Source organism: Aethalodelphis obliquidens, unplaced genomic scaffold, assembly GCF_003676395.1.
Source record: "Aethalodelphis obliquidens isolate GAN/ISIS:26980383/991018 unplaced genomic scaffold, ASM367639v1 scaffold130, whole genome shotgun sequence".
In the NCBI taxonomy this organism is placed as follows: Eukaryota; Metazoa; Chordata; class Mammalia; order Artiodactyla; family Delphinidae; genus Aethalodelphis; species Aethalodelphis obliquidens.
The window spans coordinates 94,692-117,558 of record NW_020838074.1 but is presented as its reverse complement, the minus strand read 5'-3'; the positions used below and the strand labels follow the sequence as shown (position 1 = coordinate 117,558).

Genomic DNA, 22,867 nt, shown 5'->3' with positions numbered 1-22,867 from the left:
AAACTCAGTGAGCTGTATGATTACTTTAATTATGTGCCTGTTTGAAATTGAAGGCTTACGGAACTGCTTGAATAGAAGCTTATTCTCCTCTATAAGCAGCATGCAAACATAAAATCAATACTCTGGCCCATTAATCAATTGACACATCTCCCTTATGGGCGTATGAGAAGATTCAACATGACTAAAATGAGTGAACAGCTAGCCAGTCACTGCTTCTGGTCATCCTGCCTTCAGACAACTCTTCCACCAAGCATTGTGCCTTGGAAAAAGAAAAAAGAAAAAACTCCACGGCAGCAAAATATTCTCCCTTTAGTGACACTGCACTATAAAACATGGTGTTTCACTATCAAACAAACATTTATTTGACTGTAAGAAAGAAACTCGTAAAAGGAGAACTTTCACAAATGGACAAGTACTTTTTGAAGGCTGGATCAACTTAAGAGTCAAAACTCTAAGTCTCTTTCCATTATGTTTTTAAATTTTAAGTTACTGACTAATAAACACTATAAGATATTATGTTCTTCTTACAAATAAAATAAGGCTATTTAGACCCTTGATTCTGTGATGTTGCTAAGAAATGAGCTTCAAAGTCCTGAATCGCTATAAATTAAAGATATTAAAATAAAATATTTACTGCTAAAAAATACATCCTAACATCACACACAAGCTCAAGAGAGATCAAGTACTGATAACATACAGCTGAATCAATCACTGGCTTACTGCATATCTGTCAGTTCTAATTCTCATTTTGCTGAATCTTTCCCTCTCAACTGACGTATGAAGCAGAAACTGTCACTGATTAACCTCTTCATCATGTCAAACAAAAATTTTTTCAATTAAAAAAAAAAAGGGGCTTCCCTGGTGGCGCAGTGGTTGAGAGTCCACCTGCCAATGCAGGGGACACGGGGTCGTGCCCCAGTCCGGGAAGATCCCACATGCCACGGAGCGGCTGGGCCCGTGAGCCATGGCCGCTGAGCCTGCGCGTCCGGAGCCTGTGCTCCGCAACGGGAGAGGCCACAGCAGTGAGAGGCCCGCATACCGCAAAAAAAAAAAAAAAAAATTAACTTTATTTGAAATTGATTTAAAAGGCAAAGGAGTAAATTTTCTTAAATACTTCTTTTAATTTACATAATTATTATATTATTGTATATCATAGTAAATATACTTATTATAAATACATCCTAAAAAAGATGTACAGCAAAAATCAATGGCAAATTTAATTTATGGCAACCTTATTTTAAATATTCAAATAAATTAAACATTTTAATTTGATTTCTCTTAAGAATCTTAAGTACACTCCTTTTTTTCTCATAAAATTATTTTAAACAGAAAACCAAAATTTTTACTTATACTACATCTACTCTTCTCAAATCTTATGACAGAAAGCCAAAATTTTATTTTACTCTCTATTAAGTTGTGTGTGTGTGTGTGGTGTAACTAGTTCCTACTCATTAAAAGTTAAATAAAGACTCTTCATTACTGGTAACAGGAGCCATTAAATTGGCAGAGTCAAGTAGATAATTTTCACCCAGATTTCCAGAGTGAGAAAGGATAACAGACAAAATCCCTACTAGATTGTAGGTCCAAGTTGCCCTATCCAATCCCATCTTCTGAGTGAAAAGAGAGAACTGGTAGAGAGGCAAAGACAAGAGTATCCACCAGATGCCCTCAGGAAAGCCACACTATGGGTAGAGCCTCCTGGAGAATGCAGGAATCTTAGTCCTGTGCACAGGATCTTCAAAGATCCTCAGAGCAGTTTCCTGTGCCTTCAGTTAATGACTCCTCTGCTTCATATGTCCCTAGAAGTACTTGGTGTAGCTATATAAGAGTAATAGTAATTTAGTCATTAAATGACAACACTGGGTGCTTCCCTGGAGGTCCAGTGGTTGAGAATCCGCCTGCCAATGCAAGCCCTGGTCCGGGAAGATCCCACATGGCTCGGAGCAACTAAGCCCGTGTGCCACAACTACTGAGCCTGCGCTCTAGAGCCTGCGAGCCACAACTACTGAGCCCACGAGCCACTACTACTGAAGCCTGCTTGCCTATAGCCCATGCTCCACAACAAGAGAAGCCACTGCAATGAGACGCCTATGCACTGCAATGAAGAGTAGCCCCCGCTCACCACAACTAGAGAAAGCCCATGCACAGCAACAAAGACCCAACACAGCCAAAAATAAATAAAACAAAGTAAATAAATTTTTTTAAAAAATGACAACACTGGAAGTCGGGAGTTTTTTTTTGATTTTTTTTTTTGATGAGGACCTTTTTTTTTTTTAAAAACATCTTTATTGGAGTATAATTGCTTTACAATGTTGTGTTACTTTCTGCTGTATAACAAATTGAATCAGCTATATATATACATATATCCCCATATCCCCTCCCTCTTGCACCTCCCTCCCATCCTCCCTATCCCACCCCTCTAGGTGGTCAAAAAGCACCGAGCTGATCTCCCTGTGCTATGCGGCTGCTTCCCACTAGCTACCTATTTTACATTTGGTAGTGTATATATGTCAATGCTCTTTCACTTCGGATGTGGACCTTTTTTTAAAAAAATATTTATTTATTTATTTATTTGGCTGCACCGGGTCTTAGTTGTGGCATACGGGATCTTTACTTGCGCCATGTGGAATCTAGTTTCCTAACCAGGGATTGAACCTGGGCCCCCTGCATTGGGTGCACAGATTCTTAACTGCTGGACCACCAGGGAAATCCCAGAAGTCAGAAGTTCTTAATTCTTGTCCCAGCACTGCAATAAATTAATTGGAAGATCTTAGAAAAATCATTTCTTCTCCCAGAGTCTATTTAAACATTAATAAAAAGAGGGAGTTAGTAAGAGCTTATCTCTTGTTTCATTAGACTGTGTATGTCAAGAGAAATGTAAAATACATTTCTTACTGTGGATTGTGGACAAAAACTTTAAAGCCACCGCTTTAATCCTCTGAAGGTCTCATCCAATCCAAAAACAAAATGGTTCTAGCACTGATGTTAAACATGTGTGCTTAATTACCATGTAGCACAATAATGACTACTGTATCATAAAATATGGATGATATTAACTTTGCTGTTTTATTTGATACCAGATTGTTCAAATAAGGCCAATCTTTATGCTTTGTCTCTCAAGAGGTAAAACCATCTGCTTGAATGTTTTTTTTTAATTAAGAGAATACATTTGCAGAGGGAGAGAAGAGGGAGCAGCAAGTTTCAAGACGTAGGTAATTTGAAGTTTGCACTGCATCAGGGCTGCCTTGAAAGTAAAGCCCCATTAATGCAGCACAGAGTAATGACAACAGCACTGGACTCAGAGAAGGCCTAGGCTTAAATCCTAACTCCATTATCGCAGGTCATATGATTGAGGTGAGGATCAAATGAGTAATGGACATGAAGGTTCTCTGCAAACTGTAATGTACCATACACATAAGTGTCAGTAAAAAGAAACATCCTGCAGCTACGAATAAACTGGGTGAGGAGGCAAAAATTCTTAATTCCAACGACAATGTGCCTCACAGCTGCTCCGATAAACTGCACAACTAAAGTAATATTGAAAATATCTGTCCTCATTCCATCTCCTATTTTTACACATTTCAAATTTTAAATATCAGACTAAAACAAAAACAGACAAAATATGGAAATCTCACTTAATTCCTACAAGAGCAGAAAAACAGAGCCTAAGAATAAAAATCTAATCTCCTCCCAAGATCACTCAGACTGCTCCTTATTCTGTATTTATCAGAACTCTCATTCACCTCAAAAGGCCAACAGGAGGTTTTATGCACTTAGAAAGTGTCTGGCACATACCACTTTATCAATATTAGCCATCTAAGTAATATGGCCTTGGCTGAAATATTTAACCAATTGATTCATTCAATGGTAAAATGGGAATAAAGCCTACTTTACAAGGATTCTGTGAGAATCAAATAGGACTATGCAAAAATAAATGTGAAGTACTTATCAAAACTATATTAGAGGGGCTTCCCTGGTACTGCAGTGGTTAAGAATCCGCCTGCCAATGCAGGGGACACGGGTTCGAGCCCTGGTCCGGGAAAATCCCACATGCCGCAGAACTAAGCCCGTGCGCCACAACTACTGAGCCTGCGCTCTAGAGCCCTTGCTCCACAACAAGAGAAGCCACTGCAACGAGAAGCCCGCGCACCACAACAAAGAGTAGCCCCCATTCGTCGCAACTAGAGAAAGCCTGCACATAGCAACAAAGACCCCATGCAGCCAAATTAACTTATTAATTAATTTTTTAAAAAACTGTATTAGAAAAGAGATGAATTTCTCAAAGGTGTCAAAAAGACAAAGGCTGGGGCTTCCCTGGTGGCGCAGTGGTTGAGAGTCCGCCTGCCGATGCAGGGGACGCGGGTTCGTGCCCCGGTCTGGGAAGATCCCACATGCCGCGGAGCGGCTGGGCCCGTGAGCCAGGGCCCCTGGGTCTGCGCAGCCGGAGCCTGTGCTCCGCAACGGGAGAGGCCACAACAGTGAGAGGCCCGCGTAACACAAAAAAAAACAAAATAAAATAAAAAGACAAAGGCTGTGGAAATGTTCCAGATTAAAAGAAGCTAAAGAGACATGACATCTATATGCAATATCTGACCCTAAACTGGATCCTGCATTGGAGAGAAAAAAACTGAACTGATAAAACTGTAACACTGACATTTGAATAAAGTATTTTACAAACATAAATTTATGGGTCTGTACTGCAGGTATGTAAGAGAATATCCCTATCCTGAGGAAATACACACTGAAATACCTAGGGGTAAAGGACTATGATGTATGTAAGTTCCTCTAAAATAGTTCAGGAAAAAAATCTGAGTATGTATGTATTGACAGATGGATAGACAGGCAGATAGATAACATGAACTAATAAAGCAAATGTGGTAAAATGTTAACAATAGGTGAACCCAGGTAAAGGCACATGGGTGTTCTCTGCACTACTTTTGTTTTTGCAACATTTTAAAATTTGAAGTTATTACCATATACAAAGTCTAATACACATGTACACACACACACACACACACACACACACACACACACACAAACGGCTGCAGTGCACACATAACACTAAGGAGTTACAGGAAACGAAAAAAGAAACTTTCCTTTAGAACTCATAATCAAGGGGCGGGGGGGTAAGAGCCACAGAAAATTTTAACCATAACAGGTTTAATCTTTGAGTACCATTTGTTAACCACCTTTAACCAGTCAAAAGTCCTCTTCCGTTAACAATTAATATTCTTTTACATATTTGTAAAGCAGTAACGTTCTGGAGAACATACACCTTCTAAGACTATATAGCTATTGATCCTTTCATTGAAATAATTTGCCATTCTCCTTTGTAAATTATCTATTCACTTATTTTGTCCATTTGATTGCTGGATTAACTTGCATTTTTCTTTTTTGTAAACACTTTATATACTGAAAATTGTTTTTAAAAGACTATGAAAACTTGTACATGAATGCTCAAAGCAGCATTATTCATAACAGCCAAAAAGTGGAGACCATCCAAATGTCCATCAACTGATGAATGGATAATCCAAATGTGGTATATTGGAACAATGGAATATTATTTGGCCATAAAAGGAGTAAGATACATGTCACAACATGAACGTCCCTTGAAAAATATTATGGTAACTGAAAGATGTCATACACAACAGCTACATCATGTATAATTCCATTGACATGAAATGTCCAGAATAGACAACTCCACACAGAGAGCAGATCAGTAAGTAGTTACCAGGGGCTGTGGAGGTTGGGGGATGAGGAATGATTGCTAATGGGAATGGAGTTTCTTTCTAGGGTGATGAAATATTCTGGAATTAGACAGCAGTGATAGTAGCACAACTCTGGGAATATACTAAGCAACCATTAAATAGTACATTTTAAAAGGGCAAACTCTATGGTGTATGAAAGTTAGCTCAATTAAGCTATTAGAAAACCAAACCACCAAGGACTTTCATTCACCTCAAAAGGCCATTAGGAAGCTATGGACTCTCTTTCCAGACAAGTGTACAGGCACACAAAGTGTTACAAATAATTATGCAAGGAATGAGTGAGGCCAAGAAAAGGGAACATGTTTATGTAAACACTGAAACCTATCTATGGGCTCCATTAAGAAACCCTGTAACTGTCGCTCCCATACGCTGAAAGTGGAAGAACAAATTACAACTGTGTAGAACAGTTTACCCCTAAGGTGAAAAACTACCGACCTTCTGACTCTCCAATTCCAATTACAGGAATTTCTCCTACAGGTATACTTGCACATGAACAAAATGAAATAAGTAACAAGTTATTCAGTGGAGGAATGTTTACAAAGAAAAAACCTGCAAAACTCTTAAATGAGTATGGCACCCTGTGAAGTAAGACTACCATGCATCTATTAAAAAAATAGGAAAACTTTTTATGTACTGATGTGGAAAAAATCTCTAAGATGTATTAAGTGAGAAAAGCAAGGTACAGGACAGTGTTTATATTTATAGTATGTTACCATTTCCATAAAATAGGTAAATAGGGAAAAAGACAAATACTTATATATTAAAGAACTGTCTCAGGAAGAATGCATAAAATACTAGTAACAGTGACTGCTTCTGAGCAGAGGAACAAAATGGCTAGAAAGCATCTAGGGCATGGGAGGACTGTCTCCTTAAGAATGAGTCTCCAGGGACAGGTTACAAGAAGGGAAATCAGAGAAAGGAAAGAAGTATTTAATTATTTATTGATATAAATCAGCACCCCTCTAAAAATAATTATTTATTAACCTTATCAAGCTGCTACACTGAAAAATACAGAATAAAGAATGTTAAAGTCGCCACAACATAAATCTAACCTAATGCAACACATCAGGGAAAAAAAGAAGAAACCTTCTGTTCACTTCCCATTTCAAAGATACTGTAAACACAAATGAGATTACTTGCTAACGTCTTTATTCAAGATAAATTTTCAGAAGCCCCAAATTTCCATCTAAAAAGGAACTGCAAATATTTTAACAAAGCATGTTTTTCTTTTATTTGCAGAGTCCCTGGTAGCAGCAAAGCCAAAAAGTAGTCAACACAGAAGTGATTTTTTTTTTTTTTACTAGCATGTGGATAGCTTTTCAGATCTCCAAATCTTCCTGTTGAATTTGTTCTGATGGATTCCTCTACTTTATAGCCTGAAGAAATATCATGATCTCAATGTTTCTGTTAAAGACTTTCGTTACTAAAAAGTATCTACTCATTATTCACCTTCTTAGATCTGAGGTACCCACACAATTTAAGGATATTTAGCTCACACCTTGACCCAACAGAGTATCTCTTCTTGGGTGTTACAGATAAAATAAGCAGCTTAAGTGTCAGTAAAAGTTACACTTTTTTTTTTTTCTGAAATAGAACATAGGCACTCTCCATTTTTCTAAGAGTTTCTCTGCACTGCTTTGCATTGTAAACAGATTATTTTAGATTCATATTTTTCTTGGAAGATACTCCTTTAGGGGCTCCCCTGTGAGTCATGCTACACATGTCCTCCTGGGTACAACAAGAATACAAGGCCCTGACCACTCTTTACCTAGGCCATTTCTCAGGGTTGAAACCTTGAGAGATAAGGTAACATCTTCCTCGGGACAATTAGGAGGCTTGCTTACTCCTTGCTGTAAAGGTAGTCAATTCCCTTGGGCTTCCCTGGTGGCGCAGTGGTTGAGAATCTGCCTGCTAATGCAGGGGACACGGGTTTGAGCCCTGGTCTGGGAAGATCCCACATGCCGTGGAGCGACTAGGCCCGTGAGCCACAACTACTGAGCCTGCGCGTCTGGAACCTGTGCTCCGCAACAAGAGGAGGCCGCGACAGTGAGAGGCCCGCGCACCGCGATGAAGAGTAACCCCCGCTTGCCACAACTAGAGAAAGCCCTCGCACAGAAACGAAGACCCAACACAATCAAAAATAAAAATAAATAAATTAAAAGAAGGCTCAACATTTAAAAAAAAAAAAAAGGGTAGTCAATTCCTCCACTGCTGCAAAGGAACACTGTGTGCACAGCACCCATCTGGGCCAGTGTCACATTACCTCAGTGGTGACAATACTAACAATACCTGAAATCTTGAACTTAACTGTATAACACTGTCTCCATAGGAAACAAACACAAAGTTTTAATTTGGTATGTATGCTAGGGGAATCCCCTTCACACCATTCAAATATTTGAAGGACAGTGGAAAGGGATCCCCCCAGCAACTACCTTCTCACGATGGTTCTAGTGACCCAGGGCAGGGACTTCCAAAGGATAGGGACTGGGATGGAAGAGGTCAGGTCACTAAGTAAAGAATTAGACAGAGGGTCCAAAGTAATAAAGGGTTTGGAAGATGCTCAACAGAGTGAATGGGCTGAGAGGAAGACCTGGGCCTCCTGTCAGTATAGCCTGTACCCCTTCATCAGCCTCCTATCTGATGTTATTTCTAGTTCTGACCTAGTTCCTGATCATTTTCTTTCCATTGTTCCCACCAACTGATTTCTATTAAGGGTTTTTGCTCCACGTTGACCCACTATGGAACATGTAGAATAGAATTTCACCACTTTTTTTTCCTGCTCTGTTGTCCCAATCACCAGAACAATGTAGCTCCACAGCCTTAAAACCAGGACCGTAATGTCTCATGAACTTTATGGAATTATAACGGGTAGGCGGAAGTACTAAATGCAGATTTAAACAGACTGCTGTTTTCCAAGCCCTTGGTTTGATGTTTGGTCACATTCAATAGCACTTTAAAGAAAGATAAGCATGCTTTCCCATGAAGGCATCTTTGTAGTTCCAAGATTACCATTTACTAAGAAACTGCTTAAGAGAATGTCTACACTGAAATAAGAGACCATGTTCATTTTTTCCATTAGGATCACAGCCAAAAACCAACCATATTTCTTGAAAACTTAGATGAGGTTTCCAAGAGTTAAACAGAACAGATTTACCAGCAAAAGGCAGAAAGAGTGAGATTATAATTTGAACCAGGCAAACTGTTTCATAACAGAAAATGTGGCACTTAATGTAGTCTGCAGAATATGGTATGCTAAAAACACTACTTTATGGCAGTAGCAGGCCTCTAGAGAGTGAAACTAGCCAAACAAAAGAACAAAAAAGGTAGAAAAAAAGAAGCCATGTCAGCAATACAAAGCCACAAAAGACTGATGCACTTTTTTTTTTTTTTGGTGCTGAATTACAACTTTTTCACCAGACCTTTGGTTTAAAAACAAAAAAAAACACTTGAAAAATTTTTCATTTTGGCCATTTTAAACCAGAAATTTATACTAACTCAAATTTATCCTAATTTAACAGGACCTGAATCTAACAAACACATGCACTATTGAGGTCACAGAAGACTATATACATGAGCAGATCAAAGTTTTCTGCAGCTCCTTCTGGAACAGATTTACTCTGGGTTCCTGAATGGCTTGGCCAGCAGATAGGACAGACTGATGTTTCTTTACTTGAAATAAACATTAAGTCAAAACCTCTACCAGAAAACTCATACTGAAAAGGCTTGGCTCACTCCCTGACATGCTAGCCAAGGAAAAATAAGCAAAAAAACCTCCGTGCAGGTTGACCAGAAACTTTATTCTAATCGTCTTTTGGTCTCTTGCACCAGACACACAGTACTTGAATCTTTCTTGTGTATTACTGTCAACTCTAAATTTTGAAAAGTAATAAGAATGCTAGTCAATAAATAATGCTTAAAAAAAAAGCTAATACTTGTTGGTTCTATACTTTCTCATCTCACACAGCCCCCAGTTCTTCAATGTTGACTGAATTATTCACCAAAGTTACATCAGTAAATTATTCACCAAATTTACAGAGCACTCTTAAGAGTGCAAAAGCGGAACAGACATAGTCTTTCTCACCAAAGAACTTCTAAAGGATGTCTGGCTAAAAGATCAACAAATAATTAATAGAAATGTTTAGAGATTACAAAATGGGTCAGTGACATACAATGATTGCCGACATTAAGATGCTCACTATTCAGATATTAAGCCTAGAAAAAAAAAGACCTCTTCTGGATTTTAAATACAATTACTATATCAAAGAATTTTAGAATTAGAAGAAACTTTTCTATAACTTACCTGAACCTGTTCTAGATGAGTCCTCTGAAATAACCCAGAACAATTATCCTATTTTCCACATGACAACCTTCATTTCCTAGAAGATAGCTCTATTTTCAGTCTTCTCTCCTTCACCTTACTGAATCATACCAACCCTTAAACACTTCCTCTCCCCATGACATGGTTTCTAGACCTCCTCCCCATCCTAGCTATGTTCCTCTGGACTGTCCAGTGATTGAATGTCATAATTCTATGAATGTAGACTAAAACTATATTAATATTTTTAACAACTGTGATATACTGTTTATATTTTTAAAATATCTAATTAGTCATTACGTTTTTCATGTCTAAAGTATTTCATAATACATATTTTAAATGTCTAAACAAATTACATAAAGACAACTTTGGGGCTTCCCTGGTGGCGCAGTGGTTGGGAGTCTGCCTGCCAATGCAGGGGACGCGGGTTCGCGCCCTGGTCTGGGAGGATCCCACATGCCATGGAGCAACTGGGCCCATGAGCCACAATTATTGAGCCTGCGCGTCTGGAGCCTGTGCTCCGCAACAAGAGAGGCTGCGATAGTGAGAGGCCCACGCACTGCGATGAAGAGTGGCCCCCGCTTGCCACAACTAGAGAAAGCCCTCGCACAGAAACGAAGACCCAACACAGCCATAAATAAATTAATTTAAAAAGAAAAGACAACTTTGGGGGCTTCCCTGGTGGCGCAGTGGTTGAGAGTCCGCCTGCCGATGCAGGGGATACGGGTTCGTGCCCCGGTCCGGGAAGATCCCACATGCCGCGGAGCGGCTGGGCCCGTGAGCCATGGCCGCTGAGCCTGCGCATCCGGAGCCTGTGCTCCGCAATGGGAGAGGCCACAACAGTGAGAGGCCCGCATACCGCAAAAAAAAAAGAAAAAAAAGAAAAGACAACTTTGAATATTTTCTATTGCAAGTTCTATTTGGGAATATTATAGAAGAAACATTCAAATTCTCAATTTAAAGAGTATTAAAAGAAAATTTTAAGGGATCATTTTAAAAATCCTTCAGGACAGAAATTATTTCAAGTATCTTATTTGACCACAAAGGTATGAAACTAGAAATCAACCACAGAAAGAAAAATGGGAAAAGAACAAACACATGAAGACTAAACAACATGCTACTAAAAACACAATGGGTCAACAATGAATCAAAGAAGAAATCAGAAAATACCTCAAGACAAATGAAAATGAAAACATAGCTTTCCAAAATCTGTGGGATGTAGCAAATACAATTCTAAAAGGGAAGTTCATAGTGATATAGGCCTTCCTCAAGAAACAATAAAAATCTCAAATAAACGACCTAACCTGCCACCTAAAGGATTTGGGAAAAAAGAACAAACAAAACCCAAAGCCAGCAGAAGGAAGGAAGTAATAAAGATCAGAGAGGAAATAAATAAAATAGAGATCAAAAAATAACAGAAAACATCAATAAAAACAAGAGCTGGTTTTTTGAAAAGATTAAATGGACAAACCTCTAGCCAGGTTCACCTAGAAGAAAAGAGAGAGGACCCAAATAAACAAAATAAGAAATGAAAGGGCTTCCCTGGTGGTGCAGTAGTTAAGAATCCACCTGCCAATGCAATGGACACGGGTTCGAGCCCTGGTCCAGGAAGATCCCACATGCCGCAGAGTAGCTAAGCCCGTGCGCCACAACTACTGAACCTGCACTCTAGAGCCCACGTGCCTCAACTACTGAAGCCCGCGTGCCTAGAGCCTGTGCTCCACAACAAGAGAAGCCACTGCAATGAGAAGCCTGCACGACCGCAACAAAGAGTAGCCCCCGCTCACCACAACTAGAGAAAGCCCACGCGCAGCAACAAAAAACCCAAACCAACCAAAAATAAATAAATAAAATAAATGAATTTTTTTAAAAAAAAATCCTCTTTCATCATTCTTAACTTCCTCAGTCTCCTGTGAAAAACATACTCTTTTTTTTATTGGTTGTACAACTTTTTAATTGAAAATATCATGAAATATTTTTAGATCTTTGTTATTGTTGTTCATATACTTATTGTAGAAAATTTACCAAACACCAAAAGGAAAGAAAGATTACATACCCAACTTAAATAATTACCAACATTTTGCCAATCATGTTTCCTCTATCCTGCGCTCATCACCTCCCCATAGAGTATTTTAAAGCAAACCCCAGCTTCATATCATTTCACCTTCAACTGAAACACACACTATGCATTAGTGCCTATTATGCCATAAGCACTGTGCTTACCTTTTTTAGTCCACAAAATAAACTAACATAATAGTCAAGCTTAATCCTGTACTATCCATGTCTGTTCTCACGTGACACTAATGTTCCTCCTTCATGTTTTGGCACACAGTTTTCAATACCTATGTAAACTGTGGGAATTACTATAGAACTTCGAGGTTCTACATCCAGTAGATAATATTCTTTTGTTATGGGTCCTTACAATATTTCTGATGGAGATTACTTGGTTGTGTTTATGCAACAGTAGAGCAGTTTCACAACTAAATGGGCTACTGACGTGCTAGTTAATAATTCTGGTAGACAGATGAGTCAGTAGTATGATAAACAACCTTACATAACTCACAGGATTTTAAAAGTACTTTGCAATACCTAAAGAAAAGGTGGAGTAGCAATATTAACAACCACAATTTTAGAGAACCCACTTTTAGACTGATTATTTAACTTTCATTTAACTTTAGGACCATAACGTTCAACTACTATTTAATACATAACATGAGGTATTTTGTATCACTTTTAAAGAAAGCAAGAGTTAGCTGGCAAGTACTATAACCAGTTCTAGATTGTGACAGATCTTAGGAAACTTTCTGTGATTCATAAATTACAAGAAGTCCCTACAACAGAAATTTTGAAGTTTTGCAAAGATGGGGAAAAACTAAATAATCATTAAGAAACAGAATTCCTAATAGCAAGTTGTCATTAAGCAGTGGTGAAAACCCTTCAATAAGTCAAGAGAGAAGATAAATATAAACCCTGACTAAAAAGCAGTCTACAGACTCTTATCTGGGGAGTTGCCAAAAACATTTCAATCAGGAAACATGAAAGAATCCTGTAAAATACTAGTGTATGATTGAGTTGGGGGTGACAGTCTGGAGGAATGTGATGAAAAGGTTCAAAAGAAGGAATTAAAGAAGAGGGAGGTATGCCTACTTCTCTTTTCGTCAAACCACTTCAGACTTTTTTTGAACCTTTTCACTTAGATTCTAACATAATAAGCCTTACCCTAATTTTCCACCAAAGACTGGATCTGCAATTTCAGCACATTTGACACAATATAACAAACTTTAAAAAACAAAGAAGTGTTTCGTTCTTTTTTTTGTTTTCATTTTTTAAATCAGGCATTAAAAAAGCACTAAGCTTCAAAACTTACATCTGAACCCACACTTCTCATGGTACTTTGTAGGACAGGTTTAGTCACAGAAAGTTTTCCATTCACTGGGCTATTTGCCACTGGGGCTGGTACCACGTTCACCACGTGATTAGGTAGCTGTGTGGTTGCCCCAGCGACAGCAAGGACTGGTTGAGGAGGGGACAGAACTCCAGGTGCCTGGAGTTGTACCATGGTAGGCTGAGAGAGCACCACCGTCTGACCTGCAGTAGAGAAAAAAGAAAAGGAATCAGAGGGTGCATAACTACTGTGGCAGGAGAAGCTATTCAACATTTAGGTCTCTTCTGCAGATATAATAGGTAAGACCAAACGGAGGGATGTGAAACCACCAATTAAAACACAATCAATAGCAGCACACATTCATACTGACTTTTGTTGTGTTTTTAATGAAACCGACTAAATTCATTCTCTTTGAAGTTATCATTAACGTATTTCCACACTTTTTTTCAGCTAACACACATCAAATTTGCTAAGTTATACATAGGTTTCTCTAAGTATTAACCTCTGAAATTTATTAGTGCTAAAAGTATTTATCATATTACTAATATCAAACCTTCTATTCTGAACATAGAATCATATATTTTAGAAATACATATAACACCAAAAATATATGACAGAGATTCAGTTACTCAATACCTGGAAGAACCTGAGGCTACAAATATCAAAAATGTTAAAACCACTTAGCTAACATGGGAAACGTAAACCTGTAATTTAAAATAGTCTGCAGATAATATTGACTCCCCTACCCACCAAAAGGGTCTACAAATCTTTTCTCAATCTTTACATTTAACCTTATTTTAAAATTACACTAATCTGAGGAAAATTAGTATCATTAACCTAAAGAAGGCTCATACAACTCATAACACTGGTCTATGAAAATTTTTACTTGCCTGCTGAGTATTTGCTTTCAGATCTGGCCAGTTTTATAAGGTGTTGAAAGCCTCACCTAACATCCACAGCTGCTTGAGCCCATTTAGCAAAATAAAGGTACTAAAGTAACTGGCAACTAAAATTTCATATAGTATATTTATACTCTTCTTTAAGGGAAAAAAAACATACTATACTTTCAGACAGTGTAACATGATCCATGTAAAACTCAGCTCAGTATTTCAAAGGATCAAGGAATCTAAAAATCAAAATGACGCTTCAGAACACCTGTTTGTTAAGAACATCTGTCTTAGCTTAAAAAAAAAAAAATCACTTGTATAAAATCAAAGTCTTTATGTTTCAGAAGGCCTCAGAAAGCATACGAAAACTAGAATTTAATTCATAGCATTTTATCCCAGGTAAGTTAGTAAGAAAGACCTAAAAATAATCTCACAGATTTGTAATATATACAATTTACTTGAGCGTAAATGATCACTAAATATTTTTATCTTCTAATTTTCCCCAGCATAATTTATTTTATGAAATGAAAACATAAAATACGGAAATGGCTCATAAGCAGATATATATTTGCTTATGCCAAATATTCAAATAAAAATAATTAACAGGGAATTCCCTGGCAGTCCAGTAGTTAGGACTCTGCGCTTTCAGTGCTGAGGGCCCGGGTTCAATCCCTGGTCAGGGAACCAAGATCCCGTAAGCCATGTAGCGCGGCCAAAAAAGAAAATTTATAAGTAAAATAAATAGCATATTTATTTAAATAGTAAATGTTAAGTTTTTAAATTACACTTATTGAGATATTACAGTCAATCTGGTACTATGAAAAGACATACTCATCAGAATGTAAAACTTAAACCAAGGGTTCCCACCCTGAATATAAAGACCCTTCTTTAATAGCAAAAATATCATGGTCACCCAAGATGATCATGGCTGTCCTTTCAGTTTCTGTGGATTGAGAAAATATGTGATGAGAAAAGGCTATTAAGAATTTAGTAATGATTTTAAATGAATTTGGAGTTGAGTAATCAGAAGTATAACTTCTTTGTACATCAGTACAAAGATATATGAAACAAATTATTTATTCAGTCTACAGAAAATATGGATTTGCAGATGCCCTGCAAAAGCCAAATGTTACTACTACTCCAACCACACGTATCTCAGGGCCCACTGTCTACAGGTTGAGAACCACTGACTTAAACCAATACTTTGAGAAGAGCATTATCAGAAGTAGTGTTCCGTATCTTGAGTTTAAAAATTATGATAAAAAGACCCTGAAAAACTAAAAAATGTTCAATGAATTGTGGGATTATTCCAAAGAACAGAGAAGGTGGTAAACATAAAGAATTAAGTCATTTCAAAGAAAGGATCCTACTTCTAGCTCCAGTTACCCATTTAAAGTATTAGCAGTTAACACATAAAGATAGCTTTGTAATATTTCTTAAAACTAATTGAGAAAAATAATCCAAGTCTGTAGTATCCAGTGTCTGGTTATCACCATCTCGTCGCTGAAAGAACTGCAACACGGAGCGAGGGAGATGGAGCAATATCAAGTCAAGGTCTGCATACCAAATGTGGCTCCAAGTCCTACCAGGCCCCTGATGCCTCCTTTTTTTTCCAAAATGCACATCAGGCCCTTTCATCCCAGAATGCCTAACTAACCTCAAATTATTGAGCACCTAAATCAAAGATCCTATAAAAATACTAGGCATGTTTGGGTTCAAGACAAAATGTGGAGAAACAACTAAATTTCCATGACAATGTGTTCAAGGTGACTTGCTAAACCTGACATGCTAGATGCCCACCAGCTCACAAAATGCAGTGCAAAGGACTGTTTCGGGTCTTAAATAGTTAGCAGCTGAACATAGTTACTACTGTTCCTAGTGTGGAAGCAGTTAAAAAGGACATACCAAAAGGCTGTTTATCCCTTTCAGCATGCTCAAAACCCTCTTTGGCATTACACACAAAACCCCCTTAATGGACCACGGCTGGTTTCAATGCTGGATACTTTTGACTATGTGTGACTCACTGATAGTGATAGTCAGTTTCTTCCTTTTCAGTTACTTTCAAAGACTTCAAACTTTATATCAAACAGTTATTAAATGCCTGCTTTGTCTAAAATAGTATGGCTGTGTGACAGTAAATTTCTCTGTGTATTAATTTTCTCATCTATAAAATGGAGATGATAATAATAGTACCTATCCTCACAGAGTTGATGTAAGGATTCAATACGATAACGCACTTAAGCACTTAGAACAGTGTCTGGCACGTAATAAGAGCTTAAATGTTAGCTAGTATTAACTATTTTTATTATTATTACTATTAACCTTTTATGTATAATAATAGCTTCTATAAGGGTATTGCATGTATTATCAATTCATTAGTTCTCACAGTTACTGTTATTTAACTGTTGATATAAATTTGGTAACTCCCCAATTAGATAGAATTCTTGAGATCAAATACCACATCTCTGCATTCTTTTAGAGGCAATATACTATAGTGATTAATTACATAGACTGAGCCAGACCACCTGGGCTCAAGTTCTGACTCTACTGCTCACTAGTAGAATGACCTAGAACAAGTTATTTTACCTCTATCCTCCATTTCAATGATTTGTTACCACTATCTACCCAAAAAGTCCAAGACAGGATACCTTCCTCTCTATCCTCCATCCCCCTTTCACATGACCTAATTACCAAGCCCTGTGATTCTACACTTTTTAACATCTCTACTGTCTATCCTGGCTCTTCATTTTCATTGATATTCCAGGCTTTCATCATCTCTCACCTGCACTACTCGTGCAAGTCTTAATGGATGCATAGGACTTAGATGTAGAAGTAGGCAGAAGCTGTTTCAGGCAGATAGAATGGCATGTCAAGAAATGAGGAAAAAAAAGAAAATTTAAGGGACAATGGCCAGATAAGTTGAACTAAAAGATTTATAGAAAGGAGAGTTATTATAAGGTAAAGTTAGAAAACTAAACTGGAGCCAAACCATGAAGGGTTTTACATTCCAAGCCAGAGAATTTGAACTTAATCCTGTAAGAATTACTTCTTTTTTAATGGCAAAATATTTACTGCTGATACTTGTATCGATTAACTGTAAAATGCCTTTCCTATATTTCTCTTCTTCCCTCCCCATTTTCAAATAAATGGAAGATATACACTTAAATCTATATGTTATTACAATATACCTCTCCAGATTGTACTATAAAAACAGACAAGTGCCCTATATTAGCATATGCTCCCCCAAAATAAAACTGTCTTCAGATAACGGGAAAGCACTGAAGTTCTGAATAATGTATGATTCAGGTTTCTAAAACTGATAAACTGCTCAGAGAAGTTTCTCTTCTTGCTATAGGTAGGAACTTCTATCATTCAAACATAGCCAATGGTCTGCTAAGAGCAAATTCTCACGAATACCCCTTGCTTTACATACTGGTCATATTAATATCAAACTTTTACTTTTTATACATGTGTTTTAACAGCTTATGGGAACTATAATGAAGTTCTTCACAAGTTTAGATTCTCAGCCTTTGGGAAAACACAGACCCTTTTGAGATCCTGATGAAAGTTTTGGAGACTATCCCTAGAAAAATCCACAAATAACATACACTAAATCTCGCATTTTATTTCCAGGGGTTTATGAACACTTAACATCCATTCACAGGCCACAAGAATACCCATTCTACAGGACTGCTATTTTTCACAGGAAAAAGGCAGTAGTTTTCACCCTGTCCTAAGAGGGCAGGTATTTCAGGTTTGTTTGGTTGGAGTTTTTTTGGTAGGGATTGGTGGATTTTCACGGATCCATCCAGTCTCTCACCTAGTTCTTTTTATCAATGTCATATTGTCTATGACCATGCAACAGAACAAAGATAACAGAGTACCTGGAAATCAAATTTATGACGTTGCCCTCATTAAAACCATGCTCCAAAGAAATGAGCTAACAATCCATAGCTGGAAATACAGCCATAAGTGTAACACTGGGTATTTATTTACAACCCATTCCCCATTGACCCCAGTCCTACTTGGTGCCAACAAGCTAAATCCAGGGAAAGAACGCTGTGCAAGTTTCTATTTAGTCATGTGTACACATATCAGTATAAGTACAATGATGAATAATCTTCCCAAGACATCTCTATGTGCAAATGATTCCTATATCTGAATAGTACCAAATCCTCAAACTTGAACTTTCACTATAGACCTCAGCTTCTTGCAGAATCAACTATGGGAGGCCATCTAGTGGACAAAATATAGAAACACACATTCTTAGCTACTTGACAGTTTCAGGTTTCTTCTTAATGCCCCATACAAGATCATGTTACTAAACAGCGCTGCCTCCTCAGAGATTATCTGACTCTATTGCCAAAACACACCTATTAGACCTGCAATGGACCATATTATTTTAAATACTGACTTCTCCTTAAAAACAAAAAAGTTCATGGACACAAAAATCTCAGAATAAAATGGCACCGAAAAAGTTTCCCAGATTTTCTTCTTCGTTACAAGTGGTTATATAAAACCACAAGCCTTAGAGACAGGCGCTTTCATAATTAAAACTGTGAGAAAAAAGAACTATCAGATGTAAATAATCTTGATCGCTATCTCCCTTGTTACGAGAGGAACCACATCTCTACAACATCCTCAGAACCAAGGACAATTCTTGACACACAGCATGTGCTCAGAAATTATACCCTGAATTAAAACAAGTCATATGACACAAGCCTCAGTGCCCTCCAATTAAACACACACAGCCTCAAATTCCATTCAGGTACCTTTAGTGGGTGCAGGATGTATACTGATAATTGGCTGCTGCTTCGCCAATGGCATAAGTGTTGGCAGTGTTTGGATAATGATGGTTTTTGCTGGAACGCTGGGGTTTGTTTGAGTCTTGGGTGCTGCTGGAAGTAATAAAGGCTTGGGCTGAATTGAAGGTTTTGAACTCATCTGAATTTTTTTCTTTGGAGTCAGTCCATTTTCTGGAGAAAAACCAAACAAACCACAAATCAGTTTAAGGGCAATTAAGCAAATCCTAGAAAGGAGATTCTATTATACACCTTTCCCTAAACATTTTCTTGACCTCTGACTAACCTTACTGAAGTTTAAGCATAGCCACTCTATATCTTAATGGACTGAAGAAAAGTCCTCAAGCTGAGGTCTTCCTTTTTGACCAAGCTGCAGCTTTGCCGAAGGGACACGTGAACCAGTAAAGAAGAATAGCTAAAACCCCTGAATAGAGCATCGAGGTGAATAAGGTTAACAAATGTCACAGCCAAATGGCCCTCACATTCAATATCTTTAACTGAAACTTTGAAATTTCTCTTGAAGATGGTGGGGCCCTAAATCTATTTAAAGTATCATTCACCTATAAAGAGAAAAACAACCAAAGAAGATTATTTCTTCCCTTTCCTCTCCACATTAATCATCCACAACAAACAAAACAGGTCCACTAATTTAAAAACAACAAGCCAGCTTAATAAACATACACTTAATCCAACATTTTCTTTTAAGAAATGGAGCCTAAGCTCAGTCTAAAATAGAGATAACAGAAGTTAGGAGATGGAGTAATACCAGTTTTGCTCTTAGGACTAATGATGGGCTTGTCTTCCTTCAGTGGCTCTGCTGAGGAGGGACTATTAAAGCTTTCACCATATAAGGAAAAGGGAGACATCTGGGAAGTAGAAGACAAATCCAACTCCTCCTGTAGCAAAATAAAACACAAACAAATTCATGCAGAAGAATACTATCCTTGAGCAGAAAATTGCTTAGAAAGAGAGGCAAGATCTATATATAAACAGAGAAACACTTCAAGACAATTTCAAGGCAAAGGTGTGATATATTAGAACTATATCTCTATATGAAGTACTAAGAGATGATGGATAAATCAACATTATCCACCTACACTAAAGAAAAAATAACTAAAAATGAAGTATGTCTATTTCATCCTCTTGTATGAAAGATATGAATCACTGATCTGATCTGCTTCTATATTTTCTCCCACAAACTTTATATTTTACTTGTTCCTAGTCATACAAACATTTAGTATCATTATAGAGTTACAGTTAAAATGCTAATATCTTTCCCCCACCATCTCTTATTCTGTCTTACAGGAATCTCAAAAGCAAATAATTCTCACTATTGGTATCCTTTTCTATTTCTTAACACTGCCTTTGTCCCGAATGTTTTGAAAGAAAAACACTGAAAGGAGAAGGGCTATTTTATTTTATTTAATGGGTAAACTAATAATACAGAGGGACTTCCCTGGTGGTCCAGTGGTAAAGAATCCGCCTTACAAAGCAGGGGACATGGGTTCGATCCCTGGTCGGGAAACTAAGATCCCACACGCTGCAGGGCAACTAAGCCCACGCGCCACAACTACTGAGCTCACACGCCTCAACTAGTGAGCCTGTGTGCCGCAAACTACAGAGCCCACACACCCTGGACCCTGCGCGCCACAACTAGAAAGAAGCCCGCACGCGGCAACAAAGAGCCCTCGCGCCACAATGAAAGATCCCGCATGCCTCAATGAAGACCCTGTGTGCCACAACTAAGACCCGATGCAGTATACAAAAATAATATTTAAAAAAATAATAATAAATAAATATTTTTTTAAAAATACAGATATATTAATATTTTCTAAAAGTCTTTTAATATTCAGTGGATCTGTCTCATTTTGTTAGAATAAAGCAGCTTAACATAGGATAAAAGTAGCATTTCAATTCCAAGAGAAAAAGATGTTATGTATAATAATGGAATGGGCACAAGTACGTAAATACATACATCATACCATCTTCAAAAGAATCTATAAGATTACTGAAAGAAGAATTAAGAGAATACTTGTTTACTCTCAGCATGATGTAGGCTCCCTTACCTCAAAAAAGCCAGAAGCCATAAAGGAAGAAGAAATAGATTTGAACAAATAATAATTAAAATATTTTATAAGAAAAAAACAGAACATAAACAAAGTTAAAAGATACATATGGGGAGAAAATATTTGCCAAAAATGGATAAAGGAAAGAAACCACCATTTCATTGAAAAGGAAATGCAAATAGTATCCAAAGGCAAATTTAAAAGAAAATCTTTTTTTTTTTAAATCATCAGATAAGAAAAAGTTAAAATGACCTAAAAGAGCATATGGGAGAAATGGTCATTCTCAGTAATGCTGGTGAGAATGAGAATTGTTTCATTCATTCATCCTTAACACCTATTCAGCATGTAGCCATAAGCGGGGCTGTATGAACCTTACAGAGTATATTATAATAATAATATATTTGGAAAAAAACAAAGACTATGAGATAACACAGGAGGAAATGATTATCTTCATAGCCTTAGATGCTTACAAGGCATCTGATAAAATTCAGCAAAGATTCCTCATAAAAGTCCTAAAAAATAAGGACTGGAGGGACATTTTCTTAACATTAAAAAAAAAAGCTATGCATAATTGTATAGCCAAAGTCATACTTAATGGTAAAATACTAAATGCTTTGCCATTAAAGTCAGGACAAGAAAGAAATAATTGCTTTTTCTGTAATTCTAGGAGACATAATTATACTAGAAAATGAAATAAAAGGAATAAATACTAAAATAGAAGAAACAGAAGCGCCTTTGTTTGCAAGGTGATATGCTGTCTACTTGGAACACATTTAAGAACCAACTAACAAAATTTTCACTATGAAAATATTGTATTAATAATCATTTAGAGGGCTTCCATGGTGGCGCAGTGGTTGAGAGTCCGCCTGCCGATGCAGGGGACACGGGTTTGTGCCCCGGTCCAGGAAGATCCCACATGCCACGGAGCGGCTGGGCCCGTGAGCCATGGCCGCTGAGCCTGCACGTCTGGAGCCTGTGCTCCGCAACGGGAGAGGCCACAACAATGAGAGACCCGCGTACCGCAAAAAAAAAAAAAAAAGAATCCACCTGCCAATGCCGGGGACACGGGTTCAAGCCCTGATCCGGGAAGATCCCACATGCCACGGAGCAACTAAGCCCATACGCCACAGCTACTGAGCCTGCGCTCTAGAGTCCATAAGCCACAACTACTGAGCTTGCATGCCACAACTGCTGAAGACCGTGCACCTAGAGCCCATGCTCCGCAACAAGAGAAGCCACCGCAGTGAGAAGCCTGCGCACCGCAACAAAGAGTAGCCCCTGCTCGCCACAACTAGAGAAAGCCTGTGCGCAGCACCTAAGACTCAACGCAGCCAAAGATAAATAAATAAATAAAATTCATTTTTTTAAAAAACGAATTGATTTAATAAATGGTACTGGAACAATCCTTCTGATAGTTATTTGGGAAAACAAAAAACTTGGATTCGTATTTCACATCATAAACCAAGATAACTCCAAATGGATCAGAGATCTAAATATTTAAAATAAAACCTTATGAAAAATATGTATTAACAGTCACTTAGAAACTATTACTTCCTGAATAATTTGATCCTAAGGCCACTAGATGGAGCAGTGCAAGACCAGCATCCATGCAGAGAGGCAGGCTGGTGGAGTATCGGAGTCTAA

At 37.8% G+C, this 22,867-nt stretch overlaps 1 protein-coding gene across 3 annotated transcripts in view; it reads right to left on the bottom strand.

Annotated features, from left to right (window-relative positions):
- Nucleotides 1-22,867, bottom strand: part of ATF6 (activating transcription factor 6) — a 220,362-nt gene that overhangs the window by 178,409 nt on the left and 19,086 nt on the right. For all 3 annotated transcript variants that reach the window (XM_027099238.1, XM_027099237.1, XM_027099240.1), the window contains 3 exons: nt 19,924-20,053; nt 19,128-19,331; nt 13,451-13,671 (listed from right to left, as the gene is read on the bottom strand). In XM_027099238.1, the coding sequence (XP_026955039.1) occupies nt 13,451-13,671; nt 19,128-19,331; nt 19,924-20,053 (555 nt within the window). The remainder of the gene's footprint in view (nt 1-13,450; nt 13,672-19,127; nt 19,332-19,923; nt 20,054-22,867) is intronic.